At 45.6% G+C, this 23921-nt stretch overlaps 2 protein-coding genes and 1 long non-coding RNA gene across 4 annotated transcripts in view; 2 read left to right on the top strand and 1 right to left on the bottom strand.

Annotated features, from left to right (window-relative positions):
• The window catches only part of ZCCHC10 (zinc finger CCHC-type containing 10), a 9469-nt gene extending 9198 nt beyond the window's left edge, over positions 1-271 (bottom strand). Inside the window, exon 1 of the mRNA XM_042881765.1 lies at positions 195-271. Within this exon, the coding sequence (XP_042737699.1) occupies positions 195-271 (77 nt within the window). The remainder of the gene's footprint in view (positions 1-194) is intronic.
• A 155-nt stretch (positions 272-426) lies between these two features.
• LOC122185623 lies at positions 427-5614 on the top strand. Of its 2 annotated transcripts, XR_006180932.1 has the most exons (3): positions 427-561; positions 4604-4747; positions 5001-5614. It is a non-coding gene; the product is annotated as an uncharacterized LOC122185623 (long non-coding RNA). The 2 variants fall into 2 exon arrangements; XR_006180933.1 differs by having other exon boundaries at positions 427-4747.
• Positions 5615-7721: 2107 nt separating this feature from the next.
• On the top strand, positions 7722-23347 carry HSPA4 (heat shock protein family A (Hsp70) member 4). The gene is made up of 19 exons (XM_042881571.1): positions 7722-7852; positions 11140-11197; positions 13085-13225; positions 13895-14017; positions 14456-14555; positions 14924-15057; positions 16531-16775; positions 17133-17209; positions 17483-17634; positions 18534-18640; positions 18936-19069; positions 19499-19680; positions 20034-20123; positions 20606-20758; positions 21192-21317; positions 21778-21885; positions 22166-22285; positions 22680-22841; positions 23089-23347. Exons 1-19 carry the CDS (start codon positions 7746-7748, stop codon positions 23290-23292), a joined length of 2523 nt encoding a protein of 840 aa, XP_042737505.1. The 5' UTR covers positions 7722-7745; the 3' UTR covers positions 23293-23347.
• Positions 23348-23921: the final 574 nt, after the last annotated feature.

Here is a 23921-nt window from a genome sequence, read left to right as displayed (position 1 = left end):
CAGAGACACAGAGACACAGAGACACAGAGACACAGAGACACAGAGACCCGCGGCCCGGCCCACCACCCCGCGCCTCGCACGGCGAGCTGCGCCCAACGGCCGGGGATCACCAAGCCACGGCGGCTCTCCTCCTGCCCGCCCGCCCGCTCGGCTCGGCCCGGCTCGGACCGCCGCCTGCCGCCCGCCGCACTCACGCCTGTCTCCGAGCGATGAGGCGATGCATGGGAGTCGCCATCTTCGCGGCCGGGAAGCGAGGCGCGCCGCGCTGCATGCCGGGCCGGCGCTTCCCATTGGGGGAGGAGGAGCGGCCGCCACAGAAAGGAAGTCCTCCCGCGGGCAGAGGGGGCGCCCTGCGGCAGGGAGGCGCGCTGCTCGGCCCGTCTCTCCTGCTTCGCCGTTGCCGTGGCAGCGATGGGTGGAGGCGTGCGGGAAGTCTGTGGCGCCGCTGGAGGCGGCGGGTGCTGGTCAGGAGGACGTTGATCGCACGCGGAGCTTCGCCTTTACTCGTTCAGTCGAATAAGCCAACGCGGCCGCCTGCTGCGGCTTCACATCAGCATGAAGGTACGTCGCGAGTTGGGAGGAGGGCGTAACATCTCTGGTCGTAGCATGAACGCTCCAAAGTAGTGCTGGGAAGGGCTGGATTTCAGAAGAGGGAAAGTGAACCTGTGTCACTCCTCAGGTGTTGCACCTTGGTAATTTTAAGCTGGTCTTTTTTTATGTTGCCCCACACTCTCAAAACTCCTCAGTTCCCGAAAGGCTCGTTTCTGCTGCAGGCGCAGTGTGTAACCACGGCTCAGTAATCCCTGATCACCGGCCTTGCAGGCACGGCAGGTGCAGCCCATGGGGACTAGAGCTGTCCTGTGCTTGATTGTGAGGAGACACAGCTCAGATGTAGGAATCCAAAGGCACGTTGTTTTCCCCACATCACTAAGCCCAACACAGAAGCCCCCAGCGATGCCAGCATCTCCCCGTGCTTCCATCACCTCCTCGCAGGCTGTGGCACAGCAGAGCTCCAAAGACAGAAGAGGAGCAGCATTCTAGCAGCACACACCTGGGGCTCTGCGGGCAGCAGCCCTTACACTGAGCACAGGGAAGCACTGCGGCTTCACCTGTTTGCCTTATCAGAAGTCATTGTTATCTCATGGGATCTGTTTTAAAATATCTTAAATCTCCTTACAAAAATCCTCAAGAAAATACACTTTTTAATGCTGGCTAGGGATTGCGCCTGCTGGGAGCACTTTCTGTCCAGCTGTTCTCAGTATTCACTCTGAAGCGTCCTATCACAGGGGCAGCTGGTGGGCAATAAGCAGGTATTCCATTAGACTCTTATGTTTATTCGAGTGCATGAACTCTTACGGATTCTCAGTAGGTTAGTAGCAGCTGAAATGTCAGTATTATGTCTGGTACATTATAAGTGGGGCAGTTTGGCCTCAGTACTGAAGCCTGGATGTATCTCACTTTTAATGGAGAAAGTCTGACAAAAGTATTTCCTATTTTAGGACTGATCTATTTTTAATAATCCATGCTTTATAATGAATTCCTGATCCTTTTTTATTTCAGTATCACTTAAAATCTTGGAGTACATTACACACCGATAACACTATCTGCTCTAAGCTTAACAACACTGGGTGCTCCTGGCATCTGCTCTAAGCTTAACAGCACTGGGTGCTGTGGATCTCTCCTAGTGTTACTGCAGCAGAACTACAGTTCCCTAAGTTTGCCAGTACAGCAAGGTTTCTGATGTCATATGCCAGAATACTCAGTGAGCATATGGGCTTTTCCTTACACAGGAAAACTGGATTGCTTTTGCTTACTAAAGCAATCCACTAAAAGTCCTTCTATTCTAGGAGTTTGGAAGCGTATTTGTGCCTTTCAGAGCTTGAAGTCTCCTTGGAGCAATGCTTCAGGGTCATTCCCGTCACTCAGAGGGAACCCACCACAGCACCCACGAATGCTCTCAGCTCCCCCCAGACTAAATGTGCAGAGTCATTGCATGGTACTCGGCTCCCTGGCAAGTGGGACATTTCCCTGCTGTTCAATGAACTGAGTGTAAGCATAAATTCTGCCTTTGCACACTTGGTTGCTATTTAAAGTCACAGTATCACTCATCAGGGAAATTACTTTCCAAAATGTGCCCCTCTCTATACAGCAAAGGGAGGAGATCTACAACAGTGCAGGAAAAAAAGCTGGGGATGGTGGTGAAGCTTCTGTGGCACAGACACTGAGCTGCCTTTTCATGGTATCAAGATCACTCCTGCCAAGCCTCAATTCAAGTTAGTTTTCATTGGGTCTGCTATTGTAAAAATGCACTGGAAGGAGTAATGTGCCCCAAAAATCTGTTATCTAACTGGAAGTCCAGCCATGGTTCACACTGAAAGAAAAATTAAAAATCAGCTTTATTATTACAAGGCTCTTAAATTAGATTATTTCTGATCTTAACTGTAGATACCAACAGGAGGAAGTACTGGCTAGCTACAGATGAAATACTTAAAGGAGAAAAAGTCAGTATTCCCATTTAGAAAATTCTATAGCAGTGGATATTGGACACTTGCCATTTTCAATACACTTTTCTATATTTTTAATGCTCCCAATCCATTCTGTGTGGGATTTGGGGCTCACCCCCTTCCCCGAGGCAGCAGGGCCAGTGCAGTACTGCTATGGGGAAGTTTTGTCCTCACAGCACCTCTGTAAGCGTGAGCAGTGGGGCTGCTCCAGCCTATAGCACGGCGCCGTATTTTTAGATCCTCAGCTCACATTTCAGTGAACATGAAGTATCTTTGTGTGTCAACAGACCCAAAATGTCTCCCAATGGAGCGTGAAGCATGTCGACGTAGCAGGGACGTAATCTGGGCAGTTTGTGGAAGCTTACGTCATTAAATCTATCACTGGAATGTGTTTGATGTACAGCAAATTCAGATGTTTTTCTTTCCTGGGAAGTCATAGTGTGTGAGGGAGCTGGGATGGCAAGGAGGGGAGGGCTGGTACCTGGGCAAGACATGAATTAGGGAACTTTCAGTTCAGCTTGTTGAAGGTCTTCGTAAGGCCTGAGCTTGTGCCCAGCCACTGTCCTTCATCTGTCAGTGAGGAGCCCATGGGACCAAGCCCTGGCTTTGTGGGCAGCCCAAGCACAGGAGCTGTGGAGGAGGACAGAACGGTGGAGCCTACCTGCAGACTGTCAGCTTTTTGTGTGCTCAGGAATTGGGAAGCTCCTGGAGGTGCCCTGCTGCGGGGTGCTGCAGGCTCCAGTTATTGGGGAACCATTGCACAGGATCCCATCTACACTTCTGTGTCATCACTAAAGCTGTTTTCTTCCTCCCACCTCTCTGTAGAAGGCTTCCCAAAGCTCTATTGCTCCAGTTAATCCAAGATCCCCACAGTTTCTGAGTTAAATTTGCTAGCGATCTGTTTGTCCATTAATTATTGTCAGCTGTTCTTTAAATTAGTAATTTTCCATCTCCAGTATACTGATGGGCAGTGATAGCATCACGTCTTGTGTTCATTTTACAGCATAAGGTCAATCTCCATCTGTAATACCGCAATACAGGCTGCCCTGATGTACTCATTTCTAGCATTAAGAAATATATGGAAAGCTCTGACCTAGCCTTAATTATACAGCTGTGATATCTCCGTAGCAGGCAACACTGGGAGCAAATAATTGCCTCAGGAAAGACTTGTGTATTCTTCAGACTTACGTGGTGTTTGTTTACCACTTTCCATTATTATTTGTGTCCATTTTTTTGTCTTTTTTCCTCTTTGCTTCTGTTTTGCTTCTTTGGGACAATTTCAGTTGATTGCTTGAGGTTTGGTGGGCAGTTATCTAGCCCTGATACTTCAATACCCACAATGGCTGAATTAATAAACACATGAAATCTAATTATCTATTAAGCTTGAAGGAAAGCTATGGAAATCCTTAGAAAAGGGAAAATTCTCTTTTCAACATCTATTTCACTGCAAATTCTTGAGATAACTGCACGGGGGAAAATGGTCCCAGAGCAACTTTTCATAGGACACAGAGCATGGAGCTGGGATTTTCTGAGAACTGCAGTGTGATTCATATCAGAGCTGACGGCAACACGATACGGCAGCTACCCTCAGCTCAGGAGATTGCAAAGCCCATTTGTGTCTGCATGTCCCAGAATAGCACTATGAACCATACGTTAGATGACATGCAATGACTATTTACAGCAGACCAAAGAATAGCCTGTGACAGATATCAGCTAGAGCTTATTTTAAGCCCAGATGCGTTTTCCTGATTAGCTTTTGTTAATGAATTGCAAGATATGCCACTGTAAACAAAGTCTGAAAACGCTGGATTTACACTGGGATGCTCTGTAGTGGCAGATCTGTGGTTTGCAGGCACTTCTGCTTAGCACAGAGATAACAGGAAAAAGGAGGGTGTTTAGTCTGCCAGGCAAGGGTTTATCTGTGAAGTTCCCAAGAGAAAGTTTGTCACCTGGTTATGGAACTTCAGTGTTTTTCCCATTTTTGTTAACATTATCTTCAAAAGTCTAAGAACTTCTGTTACATTTTGTTCTTGGAATAATTGACATCTATTTTAAAAGGGTCAGACAGCATCTTTAGCAGCACCTTATTCTCTTTTCAGCTCTCCGTAATTTAAATCATGCTTATTGTTCAAAAGTCAAGCGCTGAAAAACTGTAGGAAAAACCCAGTGAGGTGTTGTCCCTGCCACTACTTTGCTCTTCCATCTTGAAGTCGCTTTCCCTACTGCAAAATAGTCTTCATCAGGTAAGAAATGCGAAAGCCTCGCTGAAGAACGCATACTGCAAGCTGTGTCTTTCAGCCGCGATCAAACTCTGCTTAATTCTTAGCAGTACTTGTTACAATGTTTTCACATTTTTTACATTGGAAGTCTCATTTTTTAGAAAGAAAAACACTGAGAAAATAAAAGAGAGTGGGGAGGGCCACAAAATCCTTTTAATTCCAGACCCCAATATAATGACAGCTCAGATTTGGAACTGATACACGTGTTTCCCCCCAGAGCACCCCGTGTGGGGCCGTGGAGCTCCCTCACCCCTTGCACCCCTCAGGCAGCTCGGCTGCTCCGGCTGCTCGCTGCTGGCAGCGCACCAGGACCACAGCCCAGCGCGGTCAGCTGCGCGGAGGAGCAGCCGGAGCCGCTCAGCGCCTCGAGGCGTGAGTCCTTCAGTGCCGACCGCCCGGTGACGCCAGTCTGTCGTTGCCCCACAGCCCCGTGCTGGCAGCTTTGCTCGTTTCGAAAATGAAAGTGAAAAAAAAAAGAGGAAACGCAATGATATTCTGGTTCTTGACTGTGCCTCGAGTATGTGCTGCGTGATATTCTCCGCCCAGAACGGCAGGCTTGTTTTATTCACTGGCCCTTCCCCATAAGCTCAAGGACGTCGGAGGTTAAGCACTTCATTATTGTTCCGTCATTAGCACCATGATGCAATTCCCAGCCCACGTACAGCTGCCAAAGCGGTGTCACTGAGCGTGCTGCAAGGAATTGCAGGCACTCAGAGCTGTCTTTGGGGCAAGAGTCCTTCCTGGTTTAAATATTGAGTTTCTCTACCATGTGTTTTCTGTATCATTAAAACAAAGAGCAGAGTTGTAAATAAAAGATTGGGAATTTCGAAACATCCTGTTTTGACACATTGCATTTTTGTATTTTAAGCACATTTTATCTCAGAATTAAATACATTCCCAAATATTAAGTTCTACAACAGTCACGAAGCATCTGAATTGCATCTGTGTCGGGGTGAATCAGCCACTCTGTTCCACATTCTCCCCTACTCTCTTCCCTCTCCATCATCTCTACTGTCGTCCCATCTTGGTCCACCACAGCCTTCCTCCACCACGCAGTCTCACCGGGTGACAGACCTGACACCACGCTATGCAGCAGCCTTGGCTTTTCTTTCTGGAGTGAGAAGCCCACCCACCTTCCTGGTCAATGGCTCCCCTGAACCCTTCTCCCCAGTTCTGTTATACTGGGCAGCCCTCGCTGCATCAGCATGGCCCTGCAGTGATGCCCACCTGACAGCTCCCCCACCACTGACACTGTGGAACATGCTGGAGTTCTGTGATTCCCCAGCCCTAAAAAGGATTTTTCTCCTGCATACTCACAAAGCTCTTGCTGGCCAAATGCTTCCCTGGAAAACACGATGCAGCTAAACAAATCTGTAATACAGCAGCAGTGGCATGAGCTCTGAAGATGGTTTTGCTTATACTAAAATTCTACCTGTTAATTAGAGATCTGCTGTTCTGTTATTCCCACTGAATATCAAATCATCATACGCCAAATTTTATTTGTAGGATAGGTGGGAACAAACTGTATTTTAGCCACATTTTCAAATAGTGAAGCTATGAATCCAACCTTCTTGTTTCCGTAATTGAGAAATAAAAAACTCAGCTGCCTCACTGCCCAGCTGTGTTTTAACTGTGGACGTCTTTCGTTTTATCGGGGAGTTCCCACAGAAGGAAGTACTTTAGTAAATGCTGTACGTGCCCATGTATGGTTTAGATGTGTTTTTCCCAGTGCACCTTTTGCTTTGTGTTGCAGAGGAGGCCTAAGAAAAACCAGCTAACAGCAGCCCAGCTGCTACCACTGTTACTATAAAAACTGGCAGATCCGTGGAAGCGTTCCTGTGACATACAGGCACCTATAAAACATTACTGATATTTTAGCACCCAAGGTTGTGAAAATAGAACAAGATGAAAGAAATGCATGTGTACCTGCGAAAGGCTTCAGGTAGAATCAGCGGTGTGGTTCTGTTTAACCAACGCAACATAAGATTGCAGTATCCTGACAGCAGAAGAGAACTAGGCTGTGGATGCCCCATCCCTGCAGGCATTCAAGGCCAGGCTGGATGTGGCTCTGGGCAGCCTGGTCTGCTGGTTGGTGACCCTGCACGCAGCAGGGGGTTGGAACTGGGTGAGCGTTGTGGTCCTTTTCAACCCAGGCCTTTCTGTGATTCTGTGAACTACTTGGAGCCGTTTGGGTGCTCAGCTCCTTCTGTCACATAAAGCCTTGATTTCTGTAAATTTTCCTTCTCTTGGCACTCTGTTCCTCCTCAAGATCCATTATAGTCAGGTCATCATAATAAATCACAAGTTTAACTTGGTGGGAAGAAAGTTTAAATAAAATTTCTGTGCTCACACTGAAAGCCACAGAAGCCTCATAAATCCTCAGAACCAAAGGAATCAACCCTAGGGATCTGCGGTGCTTCCAAGTTTTGACTTTATTGCACTTTATGACATTCCATGAGAAAAGCCATTTCTGTGGAGGAGCACAAAGCACGCTGCCAGTTCCTGTGGTCACCAAGGGACGTGGGAGACCCTGACAGGTGAAAAAATTCTGGGAGCGAACTAAAGTGCCAACGATTCTTGATTTTCATATCACAACCAGGAGCCCGAGGTCCTCTCCACGCTATGGTGGGCACGGAAGCTCTCGCAGCCGCTCGTCCCAGACCCGGCACACCGAGCTCCGGCCGCCGGAGGCGGTGCCCCTCTGCTCTCCAGGGCCCTTCTGCGGCTGCGCGGCGACGCCGCTCTCCGCGCGCCCGGCGGAGATCTCGCGAGAACACCAGGTCCCCTCGCGTCCCGCTCGGCGCGGCGCTGCGGCCCTACGGGATCTTTCGAGAAGTGCCGGGCCCCGCCCCCCCCCCTCTTCCACAGCGCCGCCGCCGCCGCCGCGCATTTAAACGGGCCGGGCCGCGCTGCGCCGCTCTTCAGCCGTCCGTCCGGCTCGACCGCCTCGCCCGGCCGCGCCATGTCGGTGGTGGGCATCGACCTGGGCTTCCAGAGCTGCTACGTGGCCGTGGCCCGCGCCGGCGGCATCGAGACCATCGCCAACGAGTACAGCGACCGCAGCACGCCGTGAGTGGGGCGCGGGGCCGCGGGCCTCAGGGAGCGGGCGGGAACGTGGCGTCGGCTCGCCGCCGCTGCCGGAGGCGTCGGGCTGCGATATTGACGTCTGTAGCGCCGAGGGCAGCGCATGCAGCCTGAGTGCTGCGCCGGGCGGAGCTCTGGGCCTCCCTGCCGTGTGTGCCAAGCCTAGAACCTGAGCCACTGTGAAGGTGGGGTGTTTGAACCCCAGCGGAGGGTGAGGAGTACGGCTGTTCAACGAGCGCAGTTGTGACGGTGTAGCGGGGCCGGCTGTGTGAGAGCCGGGGAGCCCAATGGGAAGCTCTTAGGAATGCTTTTGCGACTCCCTCTGTGCTAGAGCGTAGCTTTGTTTTGAGCGTGCTGAAACAAATGTCTGTCTTGGTGAGGAAATTGCCTTGTCTCGGTTTTCTTACCCTCGTACCTCCTTAGGAAGATGAGCATAGGGTGACCTTGTGTTTCATTAGATGCCTCAGCTCTGTTTGCTTCTTTCTGCTGAAAGCGGTGAATAAAAGGAGAATAATGCTTCTGTCTGGCTCTGTGTGCCAGAGCAAGGGCCGCTCTCTTGGGCTTCTTCAGCAATACAGTACATAAGTACAGATGGACTGAGGCAGTGTCCCACATAAAGCTGTTGAAAGCAGGAGCTGTGTGTCAAGTCTTCAGGCTGCTGAGGTGCTGCTTTGGTATATCTGAGATAAGAGCACAGATTTCCCTCATCGAAGGGAGATGAGTGATGGAAAGTGTTGTCCAATGATGTATCTTTCAGGAAATGATTATGGAAAGTCAAAAGTGTGCAAGTGGAAAAACTGTCATATTGAAAGTGGCAGTTTTTAACTGGCCTTAATCCTCAAGTGCTGTTCTGGAAGCCTGTACACAATACTGAGGGAGTATAGAATACAGTTCTGTGAGCACATGCGTTTGTATTAAAATGTTCTTAATGACTTTAAATGTCCAACATGTGAATGAAGGCCTGGCTCAAAGTGTTGGAGCTCTGTGTCTCCTCAGTGAGTTCTGGGCTGTTGTGTGAGCTGCTGGGACCTTTCCTCAGGAGCTGATTCCTGGTCAGGGTCAGGCAGTGTTCTGTGCTTTCCGCAATGAGCTTTGGGAGGGATTAGCAGGAAGAGTTTATTGCAACTGAGTGTTAATAAGCAGAGCCCAGTGAACATGCTGTGCTTGTTGTTCAATGGCAGAGATGACATTTTCACTGAATCTTCTTTCAGAATGCTGTGATTTGGAAGCTGTGTATGCAGAGTTGGTGCAGAACAATTGTATTTGAATGGTGGTCTTGAAGAGGACTGGAGTAGAGAGTGAGCTGAAAATAAATGGGATGGGGGAGGATTAGGGCTGTTTCCTGCTCCACGTGGGGATGAGGGTGCTTGAATTACATGAAATAGTTGTAAGTGATCTGAGGAAGCTGGTGCTGGGTTTCAGCAGCGAGGAAGTGTGCTGTTAGACTGTGGGTGTCTTCCAGGGAAGTGGGTGAGGTGGGGTGGGTTTGGGGCTGTGCCTGCAGGGACCTCCTCGGGTGTAAGGCAGGGCAGAGCTCTGCCGGGGCCGCTGTTAGACCTGACCTCCACTGTGGTTGTTTCTATTTAAAATGCTATGGTTAGTTATTCAACTTTCAGTGAAATGCGTGTAATTACTGGCATAATTTGTATTTAATGAGCTCACCGTGGTTCCTTTGGGCTGACTGGGGAGTGAGGCTGGCAGCAGTCCCTGCTGTGGCTGCCACAGCCCTGCAGTGCCCCATGTGGGGCTGCCCTGCTCCGGTGTCCAGCGCCAAGCAGGTGGCAGGTGTGGATAAGAAGGATATTTGTGCTGGAGTTTTTGTTCCTGATGTTCTAACGGAGAAGTCTCAGTACGTAGTTACTGTGCTCTATCCTTTTCTTGAGCCAACCTTCTGCCTTGAGGTTTAACTCTGGCAGATCTAAAGAGGTCTAAATAAATTAGTGGTGTGTGGTGATTGCGGCCTGATGATCTGTGTATTTAGTAGCAGGATATTTTTTTCTTGTAGGAGAAAAACACAAATCCGTGCTCATGCCTTAATTTCCTTCAGGAGAGCAAAGTAAATGAATAACCAGCTCCCTGCTGTGTGCTGCGGGGCTTCTGGCTGTGAGCTGTGCAGCCCAGCAGAGGCCTTAAAGTTTGCGTGGTACCAGAGTGACTCACTTTTCATTAACTAATCCCTTAATAATTGTTTCAGAAGATTTATTCCTGGAATGTTAATTTGGTTGCCACGCATGCTTAAAGGGGTGGGCCTAGTTTCAGCTGCTGAACTATTACTAAATTGAGATCTTTAAAAAAGAAATTATCTCAGTGCAGCCATCCATTCTGCTTTTGGCTCTTTCAGTTCAGAGGACCAGTTCTAAACCTTGGGATGAGCTGAAGTTTAGTTTGTGTGGGGCAGCACTATGGTATAACCCTGCTCCAAGGTAGTCTCTAAACATAGAGATCAGCTTAATTATGTTGTTAATGTCTTGTTAATAGTAACGACCTGCTTGACTAATTGACTGATGAGGGCTTTTCCTCAGTAACTTCCTCAGTATGGGGGTCTGGGACAAGAGAGCAAGGTGGGAAAGAGTTTACCTTCAGAGCCTATAGAGTTAACTGAGGTGGAAGTTGGCAGCTCAGTAGCACTAGGCATTTCCTCCAGCAGGAGCATTTGTCTGTTTTCTTCCATCTGTGAGCCCTGTGTAGAGTTTGGGGTAAATGATAGCTTTTTATCCTTTGATAATCTGTGCTTTCATATCTTGAGTGCAGGTGAAGCCCATTAGTAGCAGTCTTTCTCTCCAGTTGTTTTAACTTGTGCTGTTGAAGGGTTTTATTTAAAAAAAATCTTAATTAGCATTTGGTACAGATACATAGGAGTAATTTGTTAAAATAGTGAGGTACCAGTGTGCTTCTGAGCGTTTGGGTGCTTTCTGTACTCTCAGCTGCCACTTTCTTTGGCAGGCCTTGGTGCACTACTAACCACTGAGATGAACTGCCTACCCATTGTTACTTGTTATTACTTAGGCTGTTTCAGGTTTATATCTGTTGGTTTTAGTGCTGTTTGGTGAGCAGTATTTGCGTGAATCCCAGAATGCCTGCATCTTCCTTGAGATCAGAACTAGATTGCATGTGTGAATTAGAATGAGTGGCCAACCTTCCTAATGGGCCAGATGTTAATTATCTGCAGAACCACATTATCAACATCTCTAACAAAGAGCCACCACCACTGGGACTGCTGATGCCGAATGCAGTCCTACCAACCACTAACAGGATGCTTCCTCTCCTTCTAGGTCATGCATAGCCTTTGGACCCAAGAACCGCTCTATTGGTGCTGCAGCTAAAAGCCAGGTACAGTTTGGGGTAAAAGCAATTTCAGCACTCAGCTATCAGATTAGCACAGTGTATTTTTATCAGTGAAGCTTAGAATGTCTCTGAACTGGCTCCTTGAGGGTCTCACCGTAACAAACAGCTTAATGCAGTTGTTCAGCCTGTAGTGCTGCACTGTCCTCTTGGATGGGAATCTCAAAGTTGTACATAATAAAATTGAAGAAGTTCATTACATGGAAACCTGAAACTTTTTTGAAGTTACAAATGTGGGCGCTAAAGAGAAGCTGTAGTGTTTTGCCTCCTTTGCCCGTTTTGCTGTGTGCATTGGATAGCTTTTCATTATGTGATTCTATTCCATGCGAGTCTATTAAGTGCTTGCCTTTGGTAGAAAGGGGAAAACCTGAGTATGAATACGTGTAGCTGCTTCTCATGGTTGAATTACAAGCTAAATGTCTGTAGGCTTTCTTGCATGTTCTTCTGAGTTTGTTGGTGTAGGCAGGCAAATAGCTGAGAAGACCAAGAAGAGGTTTAGCTGATTTTCATCCTGCTCCGTGAGACTTGGGTCCTGCTGTGTTGTCTCTTGTGTTGCTGTGAAACCCAGTAAAATGTGATTCTTTTTGAAGTCCTACAGGAGGTGACTATTCAAACACTTGGTTTTTCTTAGCCTAAAATACCTAGAGATGTGTGAAGATTCAGTATCTAGGACAAAAGTGACTGGGCACAACTGTGTTATTCAAGAACAGAAGAACTGTACTAAACTAAATCAGATGTTTTTCTGGAATTGGGTGTCTGCTTAGCTTAAAGAGATTCATTGATACAGAGATCCAGTAGAGGTGAGGTATGTCCTGCAGAAATTGAACTTACAGAAGATCAAGACCAGGTTACTTAGGAAATGTGATTAGGAAAACAGAGCGGTGCAGTGCTTGTCTGCTTGATCAGAGACCGTGGTTTTTTCCTCGGTGTGTCCTGCTCTAACTTAAGTGAAAGGATTAAACAGGGTAACTTGTTGTAGTGGAAATGTTAAGTCAGGGCTTGAAGCAGTGATGGAGCACCTGGTGGGGAGGCAGGGCCAACCTGGAGGAGCTCAGCTGCGTGCAATGCACTGAGTGATGGAAGGGCTGGAGCAGGATCCACCCCTTCCCTGCCCTCATTTAAGGGTTGGCAGTGGAGGCAGGGGGATCTTGCTGGAGATCCCTGCATACCTGAGGTCTTCCAAAGGTAAGCAGCTCCTTTCTTTTGTCTCTGTGCCCATGGCTGTTGCATTTCAGCAACTCACTTGCTGCAGCCTGGGTCCTTGCTGCTCTGCTGCCATGGCTGTGCTTTCCATTGCGTTATACTTGTACTAGCTAGAAACAGGCTCTAATGACTTTTCAATTCTACTTCTGCACTATCTTTTAATGACATTCTGCCTTTTGTCAGTTATGTCAAATTGGCAGTGTCAGCCTGGGGGCCCTGCTGACTTTTGAAGCTTTACAACAAGGTTCTTGAGCTGTTTTGTAATAATGTTCATATGTTGAATGTCACTTGCATGTGAGGGGCTGATATGAAGTATACCTCACTGCTTTTGTCGTACTTGTTAACTTACTGGCTGCATCACAGTCTAAAAGAAGGGTGGTAGGAAACAGGTAAATGAAAGAGGACACTTTGGAATGCTGTGCATACAGTACGAGAATTTGATGCTCACTGTGTGGCTCAGTTTTCAGGCGTACATTTTATATTGAATCTCCAACTCATGTAGGTTGCCTGAGAGATCAGAGGGGAATTGTATTCTCACATCTGCCCTGGTACCATTAAGGTACCGGTGACTAATTCTCAGCAAGAAAAGCACAAGAGTAGATCTCTGTATGGTCTTTGTTTGAATTCAGTTGTTCCCCTGACAAGTTGTATTAAAGATTTCTTTTCCTCTAGGTTATTTCAAATGCAAAGAATACAGTACAAAGTTTTAAAAGATTTCATGGTCGTGCATTCTCAGATCCCTTTGTTCAAGCTGAAAAAACAAGCCTTGCCTATGAACTTGTCCAGCTGCCAACAGGCTCAACTGGCATCAAGGTAAGTCTGGAGTGCTTGAAAAGGTGCCAGAGGAGGGAAGCAGTAATGGTTTCCTTTTATCTCATTATTTTGAATCTGCTTGCTGAGGTTTCTGTGCTCTTGTGACTAGCGGGTGTTAAATAGAAGGCTAATAGTGCTGATGGTCTTTCCAGGTGTTCCATGAAACTGGTTCTGCAGTTGCACATTATTCTCCTTGCAAACCCAGTCCCATGCAAACTATTCTGTCAGTTTTTCCACGGTCACTTTTGGAAGGCATTTCCTTGACTGGTGTGCTTATTTAACTGCTGCCATGCTCACATCCTACACTCTTAGAATATGAGCATGTCAGGTGAAATGGCGAAAACAAATCATGTTTTTAAGTGATACCTAACAGATTTTAGCAGTGACTGATATAACTTTCCAAAGCAGTGAGAAGGAGGGTGTCCTGGGCATTGTGTAGCACCCAAGATGTAAAAAACTGTCTGGAGCAGTTTCATGTGTGTGAGCTCTGAAAGGCATTTTCCAGCATTCATGTGTAGGAGTTACGACTTGCTGTGTGTCAGTTAGGCCCTCGGGGAGGGTGGCATAAAGCTGTGTTACTTTTGGAGCTTACTTCCAGTAAGACAGCTTCTTGTGTGTGCTCTGTGCTTGCAGTACGTGGTTCTTAATGCAGTGTGCATGTTTTTTAAGGTTATGTATATGGAAGAAGAAAGAAACTTTACTATTGAACAGATGACTGGAATGCTTCTTACCAAATTAAAAGAGACCGCTGAGAATGCGCTTAAGAAGCCTGTAGTTGATTGCGTTGTTTCTGTAAGTATGGGAGGAGCTTTTCTTGGACACAGTATCATAAACTGAAATGGTTGTTGGTAACAGTGTGGCGTTGCCCGTAGCACCCGAGTAGTCAGCTCTGTGCTCTCTGCTTGGGACTCAATCTTCTGTCCTGAAGTTAGACTGACTTCACTGATGACAAAGTATCTTCAGGTTTTTTGTCTGGTAAATGAACAGCTGAGACCTCTTTCTGGTTCTGTTTCTCTGCTAATGAAATGAGCAGTTTGAGAGGGCACAGTGCTCCCAGCATTTTGCCCTCACATTACATTGTGTGCTTTCTCCCTGTTGTGTCTGAAATGAACGTCAAACTGGAAGGATCCCCATGGAGGGGAACAGCTGTGCTCTGTTGTCTCTACACTTCTGTCTAATGGTTTGCTGTGGGTGATTCTTTCAAATGGTGGCCATCTGATCTTCTTGCAGGTTCCCTGTTTCTACACAGATGCAGAGAGGAGATCTGTGATGGATGCCACGCAAATTGCTGGTCTCAACTGTCTGAGACTAATAAACGAATCAACGGCAGGTAATGCCTTACTTTCTTCTTGAATCACTTGATGTTTTTGTTTTATTAGGACTTGTAATTTGTCAGTGCTCCATACCTGCTGGAGTTACAGCTGACTGTTAAGTTTCTTAAGCCTATTTTTCAGTATGTTAGCGGCATAAGGATGTTTCTGAAATATCTGTGTAATGCATGTAATCTCTTCTGGGAGTTGCTAATAACTGTTTGGTGTTCTTCCATGTTGCTTTGGCATTGGTATTTAACTTAACAAGAAACTTCTGTAGCTTGGAAAAAAAGATGAAATGCTAATGCTGTTTACTGCTGCACCAGTTAATGCTTGAGGATTTGAGAAACGGAATGCCCTAATTATGCTGATTCTCACTTCTGTACAGTTGCCCTTGCATATGGAATCTATAAGCAAGACCTGCCTGCCCTCGAAGAGAAGCCACGGAACGTTGTTTTTGTGGATATGGGGCATTCTGCGTATCAAGTTTCTATTTGCGCGTTCAATAAAGGAAAACTGAAAGTAAGCAATCAGTTCTGTGCCTATTCTAAGTACCAGCAGCAGTATTCACTAGCACGTATGAAACTGTGGCAGTCAAGTTTGCCTATCTTTACCCAGGATCTTCTTTTTATACTTCTGAAGTTGTACTTGGAGCTCAAAATGTGGAGTTTAAGGTAGGGTGGGGATGTAGAGCTTTTGAATGGTACAGAGAGGAAGCAAACCTGTGTCAATTGGTGACCTTTGGCAAAGGGGGAAAGGGCTTGATTACGTTTGTTCAGAAATTGATTTGAGCAGAGGCTGCTTTTGAAAATGCAGCCCAGTCATGAGGTGTAGCATGAAAAGAAATTCCTGGAAGGATGCGAGTTCAAACATCAGGTCACTGAGGTGCTCATGTGAAAGAGTAATTGCTGTTAACAATGTGAAGCTGCAAATGAAGCTAAGAAGTTAGTGTACTCCTCAGGACAAGTTGCCAAAGCATTACTGTTTTGCAGCAAATGCTGGTATTTGTCAATTAGGCTTTTACAATCTGTATTTCTGTAGCTGCAGTAGTTTTCCCTTACCTGAAGAAACACTTCAGATGTAATGTAAAATGAGAAGGCAGGACTTGTAAAAACATTACTTTTCTTGTAGTTCTGTTTTCTCTTATGAGGAAACTTAACCTGGATTAAGTTCTTTGGAGCTATAGTAGTACTGAAGACACTTGAGTATGAACAGTGATGGATAGCAAGGCAGTTAAAAGCAGTGCAGTAACTGGCCCTAATCATGAATGGTCTCAAACTCAGTGCTGTAAGAACAGAGCAGCAGGTGTGGGTGGGCTCTGGGTTTTCTGTGGGTAATTTCTTCATCAAAAATGAGCTCTGATTTTCAAGAGTTGCACTTTGTTGCTTTACTTTTAGCCTTGTGTGTGTTCTACCCTAAGGCATGAAATACTCAGCTGGGATGCATTCAGAGTGACAGTGGCTGAGCAGAGTTTGGAAACTTATGGTCTGCTTATGGTACAGGGTGCTGACCAGGCTGCACCGAGGCCTTACCAAATCCTCTTAACTGGAGAAGTTGCTGCTTTCTCACAGAACTAGGCTGCTTTTTGGTGTGTAGCATAGTGGATATGTTTTTTTCTTGGAGCATATGTATGCTCTGCAGTTTTTTGAGGGAATACCATTTACTGAGTTGAAATACTTGTGGAGCTTCTAGAAGTCTCCTTTTAATGACAGTTCTTTCTCAGTAGCATTTAGAACAAATATTTAATGCCAGCTACAAGAGTCATTTATAAACCATGGTACAGGTTTTGTAGGCTTAAAAACCCAAAACAACAAAAACACATTCACATCTTCTAGGGTGTGTGCAGCTGCTTCTACAACTGCTGTCAACAGTTAAGTATAGGATGTTAGAGGTGTACTTGAGGTGTAGATTTTTGGCATGAACCAACTGCCAACTGACTTTGCTGAAGGAATGATTTGGTTGAACTGTTACTGAAGAGTTCTTTATTTTTTAAAGGTTCTTGCCACAGCGTTCGACACAACGCTCGGAGGCAGGAAATTTGATGAAATGTTGGTGGAATACTTCTGTGAAGAGTTTGGAAAGAAATATAAACTGGACATAAAGTCAAAGATCCGTGCATTGCTGAGGCTGTATCAGGAATGTGAAAAACTGAAAAAACTGATGAGTGCCAATGCCTCCGATCTCCCAATGAACATTGAATGTTTCATGAATGACATAGATGTGTCTGGAACAATGAACAGGTAACGTATGTGCTTTTACAAAGGTAAGTTGTGCAGAGTGCTCCTTTGCTGCTTCTGGGAAGGAGATGCTTTACAGAGTAGCAGGACTGGAGAGAAGTGTATGCTGGTGTGCTGCTCACAGTGGTCTTAAGAGACTGGTCAGTGGCCTTGAGATAGAGGAGGAAGGGCTGTGAAGTTCACAGGCATCCCTGGGTCACAATCCCAGACCTGAGTGCAATTTACTCCAGTGCAGAACGGTGGCTGAGAAGCACGTGCTGCATGCAGCATTTGAAAACTGAATGCTTTCTGTTTGGGCAGCCTGTTGTGTCAACTGTAGCTTGCTTATGGTAATATCTTATTTATGGTGTCTTTCAACAGAAGTAAATTTCTAGAGATGTGTGATGGACTTCTTGCAAGAGTAGAAGCCCCTCTTCGTAGTGTGCTGGAGCAAGCCAGTAAGTGTGTGTGCATTTGTGTGCAGAGAGATGGTGTTCCTAGTGCAGACTTCTTTGGCTGCTGACAGAACGTGGGCAGACTGATTAATACAATTAACGTCTTTTGGCTGAGCGGTTTTAAGCTTTCCAAAGTTCTTTCACACAAGCTGAGATCTAAAGTCTTACTGCTTTAAATTAATAGTTGGTTTAGCGTAACTCAATTCACAATGTTAGTGTACTCGCTTAAAATACAACAGTGGAATCAATAAAAACTAATGCCTGACTCCTTTCTAGAGTTAAAGAAGGAGGATATTTATGCAGTAGAAATAGTTGGTGGCACAACAAGAATCCCTGCTGTTAAAGAGAAGATCAGTAAATTTTTTGGCAAAGAAGTCAGTACGACTCTGAATGCAGATGAGGCTGTTGCACGAGGTTGTGCACTGCAGGTAAAAAGTGCTATATGTTTTAGCTGTGAATACTTGTATTGAAATCACAAGTACTTGAGCTGAAGTCCATAGGTAGCATGAAAAATGCTTTGTGTGTATGGGAACGGAATAAAAGAAGCATCAGGAAGGTGGCTGGCAGAATGAGAATGGTGGCTTTAAGTGATCCTTTGCACTGAGCCAGGTCAATGGATCAGTACAGATGGAAGTGAAACGCGTGCTTTGCTTCTGCTGTAGTTGGAAGCTGGTACTGTGATGACTGTCATATGAGCACTTCACTTCTCTGGGCTCCTTTGGGGGGCCTGAGTTAAACAAAAGCTGCTTTACAGCACTGCTGATAAACAAAACCTGTCCTGAGCTGGAATTGCAATTGCCCAGTGGGCTGAAGCATAGCAGATACTCTGTAGTTACTAGTGCTACCTTCTGCACCTTAGTTTTGCTCCTATCACCTTATTTTCCTCTTCACATGCTTAATAGATGCTAATCTGTTTGTCAGTGGTGCAAGCCAGCTGTTGGAATGGAATCTGTTTAAAAGGGATTGGGTTACAGTGTGCTTCGAAACAAAACAAAACTGTAAGGAAACAACTGGTAATGTCACACTAAAACTGTAGTGTCTGATTTTCTTACCCTGGCACTAAAAACAACTCAGTAGCCAAAGCATAACAAACTAAATGTGATTTGTTCTAAGGCAAAACCTGTGTATTTCCATTTTCAGAGTGAACAGCTGTGACAGCTTCCCAAAAGGAAGCGCACGCATGCACTTCTGGTGCTTACTGTGCAGTTCTGCAGTCCATCAGTATTAGTAATCCTACGTATGAGTAGCTTAAGTAGCTACTTTCTGAATTAAATTACTGTTCCTCTGAAGCCTGGATTTTTGTAATAGAACTCCTGTGCTCTTTCAGTGTGCTATTTTATCACCGGCGTTCAAAGTGAGAGAGTTCTCTATCACAGACCTGATCCCGTATCCGATTTCTTTGCGGTGGAATTCGCCAGCAGAGGAAGGGTTAAGGTGAGAGTTCCTTTTTTCTGCACGATTACCTACAGTTTAAAACTCTGTGATGACGATTAGGGAACACAGCATTTTTGGGACAGCACCCATCTAACAGCTCCCAGCATGTTTGATAATTTGAAACTTGAGAGAAAAAAGGCCAAGCTTAACACTGCCTGCACTGCTGTTGCTCTTCAAATAAACAGGTTGGCTTTTGAAAACGAGGTTTTCCTTAATATATGAAGAATATCTGGAGATGTTTATTAACATCAGCAGGGTCATCCTGCATGCTATGTAAGTGCTGTTTTCTTTTCAGTGACTGCGAGGTCTTCCCCAAGAACCACGCTGCTCCGTTTTCTAAGGTCCTCACGTTCTACAGAAAGGAGCCGTTCACTCTGGAGGCATACTACAGTTCTCCCAAGGAGCTGCCTTACCCAGATCCTGCTATTGGTATGTAAAGCCTTTCTGTGGTTTGAAATGCTGATTTGCCTTGTACAGCTTTCTACACCTGTTTCTGATTACATTATTCTGGACCCTGTAGCTTACTACAAATTGCGTAGGGACAGACTTCAAAAGTCACGGATCTGCATTTTTACAAATGAGTGGGGTAACGTGAGTTTTCTGGACAGATATTCAGAATGTAGAAAGTACTGGTGGTGAAGTCTGTAAAGGGAATGCTCAGAATGCTGCAAACCCTGATGCAAATAATTCCATTTTCGTGACATACCGTACGTGATTCCTCATAGCATGCAGTAAAGCATTGTTGACTCAAACTGCTTAGCCTGAGTAGGATTTGAGTGCATTGCAGTGATCTGTTGCCTGCAGTAGTCAGAATTTACTTCACGTTCAGTGATGGTTTTTGTTTCTGGAATTGTTCAGCTCACTTCTTGGTTCAGAAGGTCACTCCTCAAACAGATGGATCCAGTTCGAAAGTGAAGGTCAAAGTTAGAGTAAATATCCATGGCATCTTCAGTGTTTCAAGCGCATCGTTGGTGGAGGTTCATAAGTCTGATGACAGCGAGGAGCCTATGGAAACGGATCAGCATGCAAAAGAGGAAGAGGTAATGGACTCTGTGTTGGCTGCTCTTTGAGGCCCTTTCATGAACCTTTTGGCCAAGTTCTGAAAAGGTTCTAGGATTTCTAAAAGGATTTAGATGTGTTTAGCAATTAAGTACTAATTTAGGTATGTCACGGCTGTGACAGATGCCTTGAAAGCAGAACTGGGCTATAGGTGAAAGACTGGATCGTTCTAGGAGTGAGCTGTTAATTGGCAAAGCAAAGGTGAAAAGTATGTAATGATCCCTTGAGGCTCTACTTTCTTTCGCCCAAAGAACACTGGAGGCAGGTAGAGTGAGCAAGGCAAGAATTGAAGCATTGTTTAATATGCTGAACCGAATCTTTCTATTGATTTCAGAAGATGCAAGTAGACCAGGAGGAGCAGCAAAAGACTGAAGAACAGCAGCAGGTCCAAGCTGAAAATAAGGCAGAGTCTGAAGAAATGGAGGTAAAGTGAAAATTGGTTTTCTTACAGGATTCTTTGGGAAGATTCCAAAGGATGGTAATGTCTGAGCAGTCACCTGTTAGCTTTGTCATAGCTGTGGAAGCTGTATGTGGAGTATTTGTGGTCTGTACTGTGAGTAATGTTTTAGACACAATGTAGCACTGATTATTGAAGGCCTGTCGGATGAGCTGGTACTGATGGCGTGAGAGCTCTCCATGGGAGAGAGCATTGAGATTTCAGTAATGTAGAAACTAGAGGGGGGCATCTGGAAACATTTGGGGGCAAATAATTGCTGTGAATGTTGCCAGTGGCTGGTAGAAGTGAGCAGCTGCACTGCTTGACTCCTGTGGCAGCAGAGTGTGAGAGTTACAGATGTGTGTCAGTGTCAGAAGTACACATGCTCAAGCCTTTTTCTGTTACCAGCCTTCAGTGCCTAATTTGAACCAGTAATGTTTTTTTACTTTGGATTTATTCCTTCAATATAGACTTCTCAAGGTGACTCTAAGGACAAGAAAGTGGATCAGCCACCTCAAGCCAAGAAGGCTAAAGTAAAGACTACCACAGTGGACCTTCCCATTGAGAACCAGTTGGTGTGGCAGATAGGGAAAGATATGCTCAACTTGTTCATTGAGAATGAGGTAAGCTCTACTTGTCTGAGCTGAAGAGGTCTGTAACTCACAGGGAATCTTGCTGTTCGTGAGGTGTGGTTAAATGCTAATGATGGGCAAGGAAAGATGAACATAGCTTTTTGTGGTGAACAGCAGTGGCCCTTGGAGCCAGGATGTGATACTCCTAATGGAGACTCTTGATCTGTAGGGGAGCTCATGGAGTCACTCAGCTGCAGGCTGTGAGGCTGCTGCCCCTGGGGGCTGACTGCTCAGCTGGGGCAGGCTGGTCTGTACTGGATGTGCCTCCAGCAGCAAATTGTGGTTCCTTTTTGTCATCTGCTTTGTCGTAGAGTTCTGCACATTGTTTCAAAATCTTTAACCAAACTGATCTCGTTAAGAAGTATTTTGAGGTCTTGTCAGATAATGAGCTTTTTAGCTAACTAATGTGTCAATTTGTTCTCAGGGTAAAATGATAATGCAGGATAAGCTAGAGAAGGAGAGGAACGATGCTAAGAATGCAGTAGAAGAATATGTGTATGATATGAGAGACAAACTCTGCAGTATTTATGAGAAATTTGTTAGTGAAGACGTAAGTATTTCTGGCTTTGTCCTCTGTTTTATTGCAATTAACAGTTATTTTTAATAGCCTTTGACTGTATCATATTAGTGTGCTTACTTAGACTGCACTTGTAAGCTTTCAGACTTGAAACATCTCTAGCCTTTTTGTTTATGACAGTGACCCAAGTGTGGGCCGAGTGCAGGCAGGTGGGCACCCAGGGCATATTGTTCTTTCCCAAAACATTTGCAGCTGTTGAAGTTATTGCCTGATCACCTGCTTTTAGACTGAAACAAGGAGCACTTGACAATCATTTGAAGGCAACCTGACCTACTTCAGCTCTTTGTTGATTTCTAGGAATGGTTTAAGATTAAGAATTTTTAAAAGTTCTTCACATTCTAAAAATGAAACCCTTCCAGAAAGATTCCAAACACCACTGTAATGTCATCCAGTGGGATCATTTCACTTAACTGTTTTGTGTGGATTGCTTCAGGATCGAAATGGCTTCACGCTGAAGCTGGAAGATACAGAAAATTGGCTTTATGAAGATGGTGAAGATCAACCCAAGCAAATCTACATTGATAAATTAACAGAGTTAAAGGTGAGTGGTTCTTGCATTTCAGTCAGAACTCAGTGAGTCCAGAGAACTTCATTTAAGTGAGGAGCTGGCTAGCTCAGGACCACTAATCCAGAGATTAATGCTTACAACAAACTGATTTATTTACTAATGATGTAGGCAGACCTGCAACTGGTCTGTGACAACACACAGGAGAATCTGCCCTTCCTCTAAGTGAAGGGAAACATTGCAGGGAGTTTGGAAATGCTGCTGTGCCCTGCTGAGAGGCGACACGGGGTGATCATGGTATGTTTTACTTTTTCAGGCCTTGGGTCAACCTATTCAGGCGAGATTTCAAGAATCAGAGGAAAGGCCAAAAGCATTTGAGGATTTAGGGAAGCAAATCCAACAGTACATGAAAACTGTTCATGCCTTCAAAGCAAAGGTATTTCCACACTTAATTTCTGGCGGGTGCCCAGAAGTGATGTGAGGCCTGTTTTGAATCTTAAGTAAGCTGTGCAGAAGGTTCATGCAATGTCCTGGTTAGCTTCTGGGTTCTCAAAGCCGACTGTGTTTTCAGAAGTGGGTTTTTGGCTTGAAAAATGTCTTCATTAGGAAGTCAATCTTGATTTTTCCTTATGAGGGGGAAATACCAGCAGCAGTGCAACTTGAGTTTTGTCTGTGCAGAGCTGAGGGTGGTTGGGTTGATTGCTAATCAAACAGCCTTCTAGCTAACTGGTCTGTTTGGTGTTTTGTGACGAGTTCTGGGCAATGAAGTGTTGAGAGTGCGTGCAGTTTGGATGTTCAATCACTTGCACAGCTACCATTATGTGTTTCAGGATGAGCAGTATGACCATCTGGATGAAGCAGATGTGGCAAAAGTGGAGAAAAGTGCAAATGAAGCAATGGAATGGATGAATAACAAACTCAATCTTCAGAACAAGAGAAGTCTTACTTTGGACCCAGTTATAAAAGCTAAAGACATACAAGCTAAAACTAAAGTAAGTCTTTCTAGGCAGTTATTTCCATGAGTCTTATGCTTCTTGATGAAGTTGTATGCTTGGATAAGGACTGAGGTGAGATCAGCTGTAGAAAAAGATGATGTTTGGGCGCTGACTTGTTACGTGTGTTAGGGAACGTCTGCCTCTGCTCTGGATATCCAGTCGGTACCAAAGGTTGACTGGGCAGGCGGGTAACGAAACAATTGGTGAGAGACACCTCTAACAGTTCTTAATTCCTGTTTTACAGGAGCTGACAAGTATTTGCAATCCTATAGTTACAAAACCAAAACCCAAAGTTGAACTCCCAAAGGAGGAGCAGAAACCAGCCGAACCGAACGGACCAGTAGAAGGGCAGGGAGATGGCAGCAGTGGGGCCCAGAGTGCTGAGCCCAGCGCTGCGCCCGCCCCGACAGCTGCAGAGAAGAAGCTTCCTGAGATGGACATTGACTAAACGTCAGTACTTGTTTATATTACTGCAACCCACAATAAAGCTTTAAGTTTGTCAACTTTGTATGTTCTGAATACGAATTGAAGCAAGTGAATACCACAGCACTTGGTGATCTTTGGAGAGGTTTGGTCAGTGCCTGAGGTCAGAATGCTTAGGTAGCCGATGACTCGGTCAAACAAGCAGTATTTCTTGCCATAGTGATTGTAGCTCGAGGCTTCTGGTACTGTTACTGCTCCTGTGGAAGCAGCCAACAGCTGTCTCCATGTTAAAGCATGTTCATGCTGAGTCAGTCTTGTTTTAAGAAGGGGACTGCGCTTCCTCTAGTCCTATTTTCATTCTGTTCTTCATGTTCTCGTGTGGCATAGCGGTGTTCAGAAGAGAATGCCTGCTAAAGCTAGGACAGTGAGACAGGAATGGGAGGGGGCTGCTCCTCAGACCTGCAGCCTCCTCTCACCGCTTACCTTCGTCTAGCCTGTGTTTGAGCATTAACACACCTCTAGGTTTTCTCTTGATCTGCACCTGATCAGCTCCTGCTTGCACAAGGTACGCAGAGCAGTGGGTGAGTGTTCCCATACCTTTTTTGCTGCAGTGGGTGTCATCACTTCACCCATAGCCTCAAATCAAATCCATTT

The sequence above is a fragment of the Lagopus leucura genome, unplaced genomic scaffold, assembly GCF_019238085.1.
Source record: "Lagopus leucura isolate 7727_CA_CO unplaced genomic scaffold, USGS_WTPT01 Super-Scaffold_100030, whole genome shotgun sequence".
NCBI classification, from domain to species: domain Eukaryota; kingdom Metazoa; phylum Chordata; class Aves; order Galliformes; family Phasianidae; genus Lagopus; species Lagopus leucura.
This window is presented reverse-complemented; position numbering and strand designations above follow the sequence as displayed.

Bases quoted from the DNA above. Each gene is read 5' to 3' on its own strand.
- HSPA4 (XM_042881571.1), top strand. From the start codon at position 7,746: ATGTCGGTGGTGGGCATCGACCTGGGCTTCCAGAGCTGCTACGTGGCC. The intron at 14,556-14,923 runs GTAATGCCTTAC...ACTTCTGTACAG, and splicing joins AATAAACGAATCAACGGCAG to TTGCCCTTGCATATGGAATC. The intron at 21,886-22,165 runs GTGAGTGGTTCT...TTACTTTTTCAG, and splicing joins ATAAATTAACAGAGTTAAAG to GCCTTGGGTCAACCTATTCA.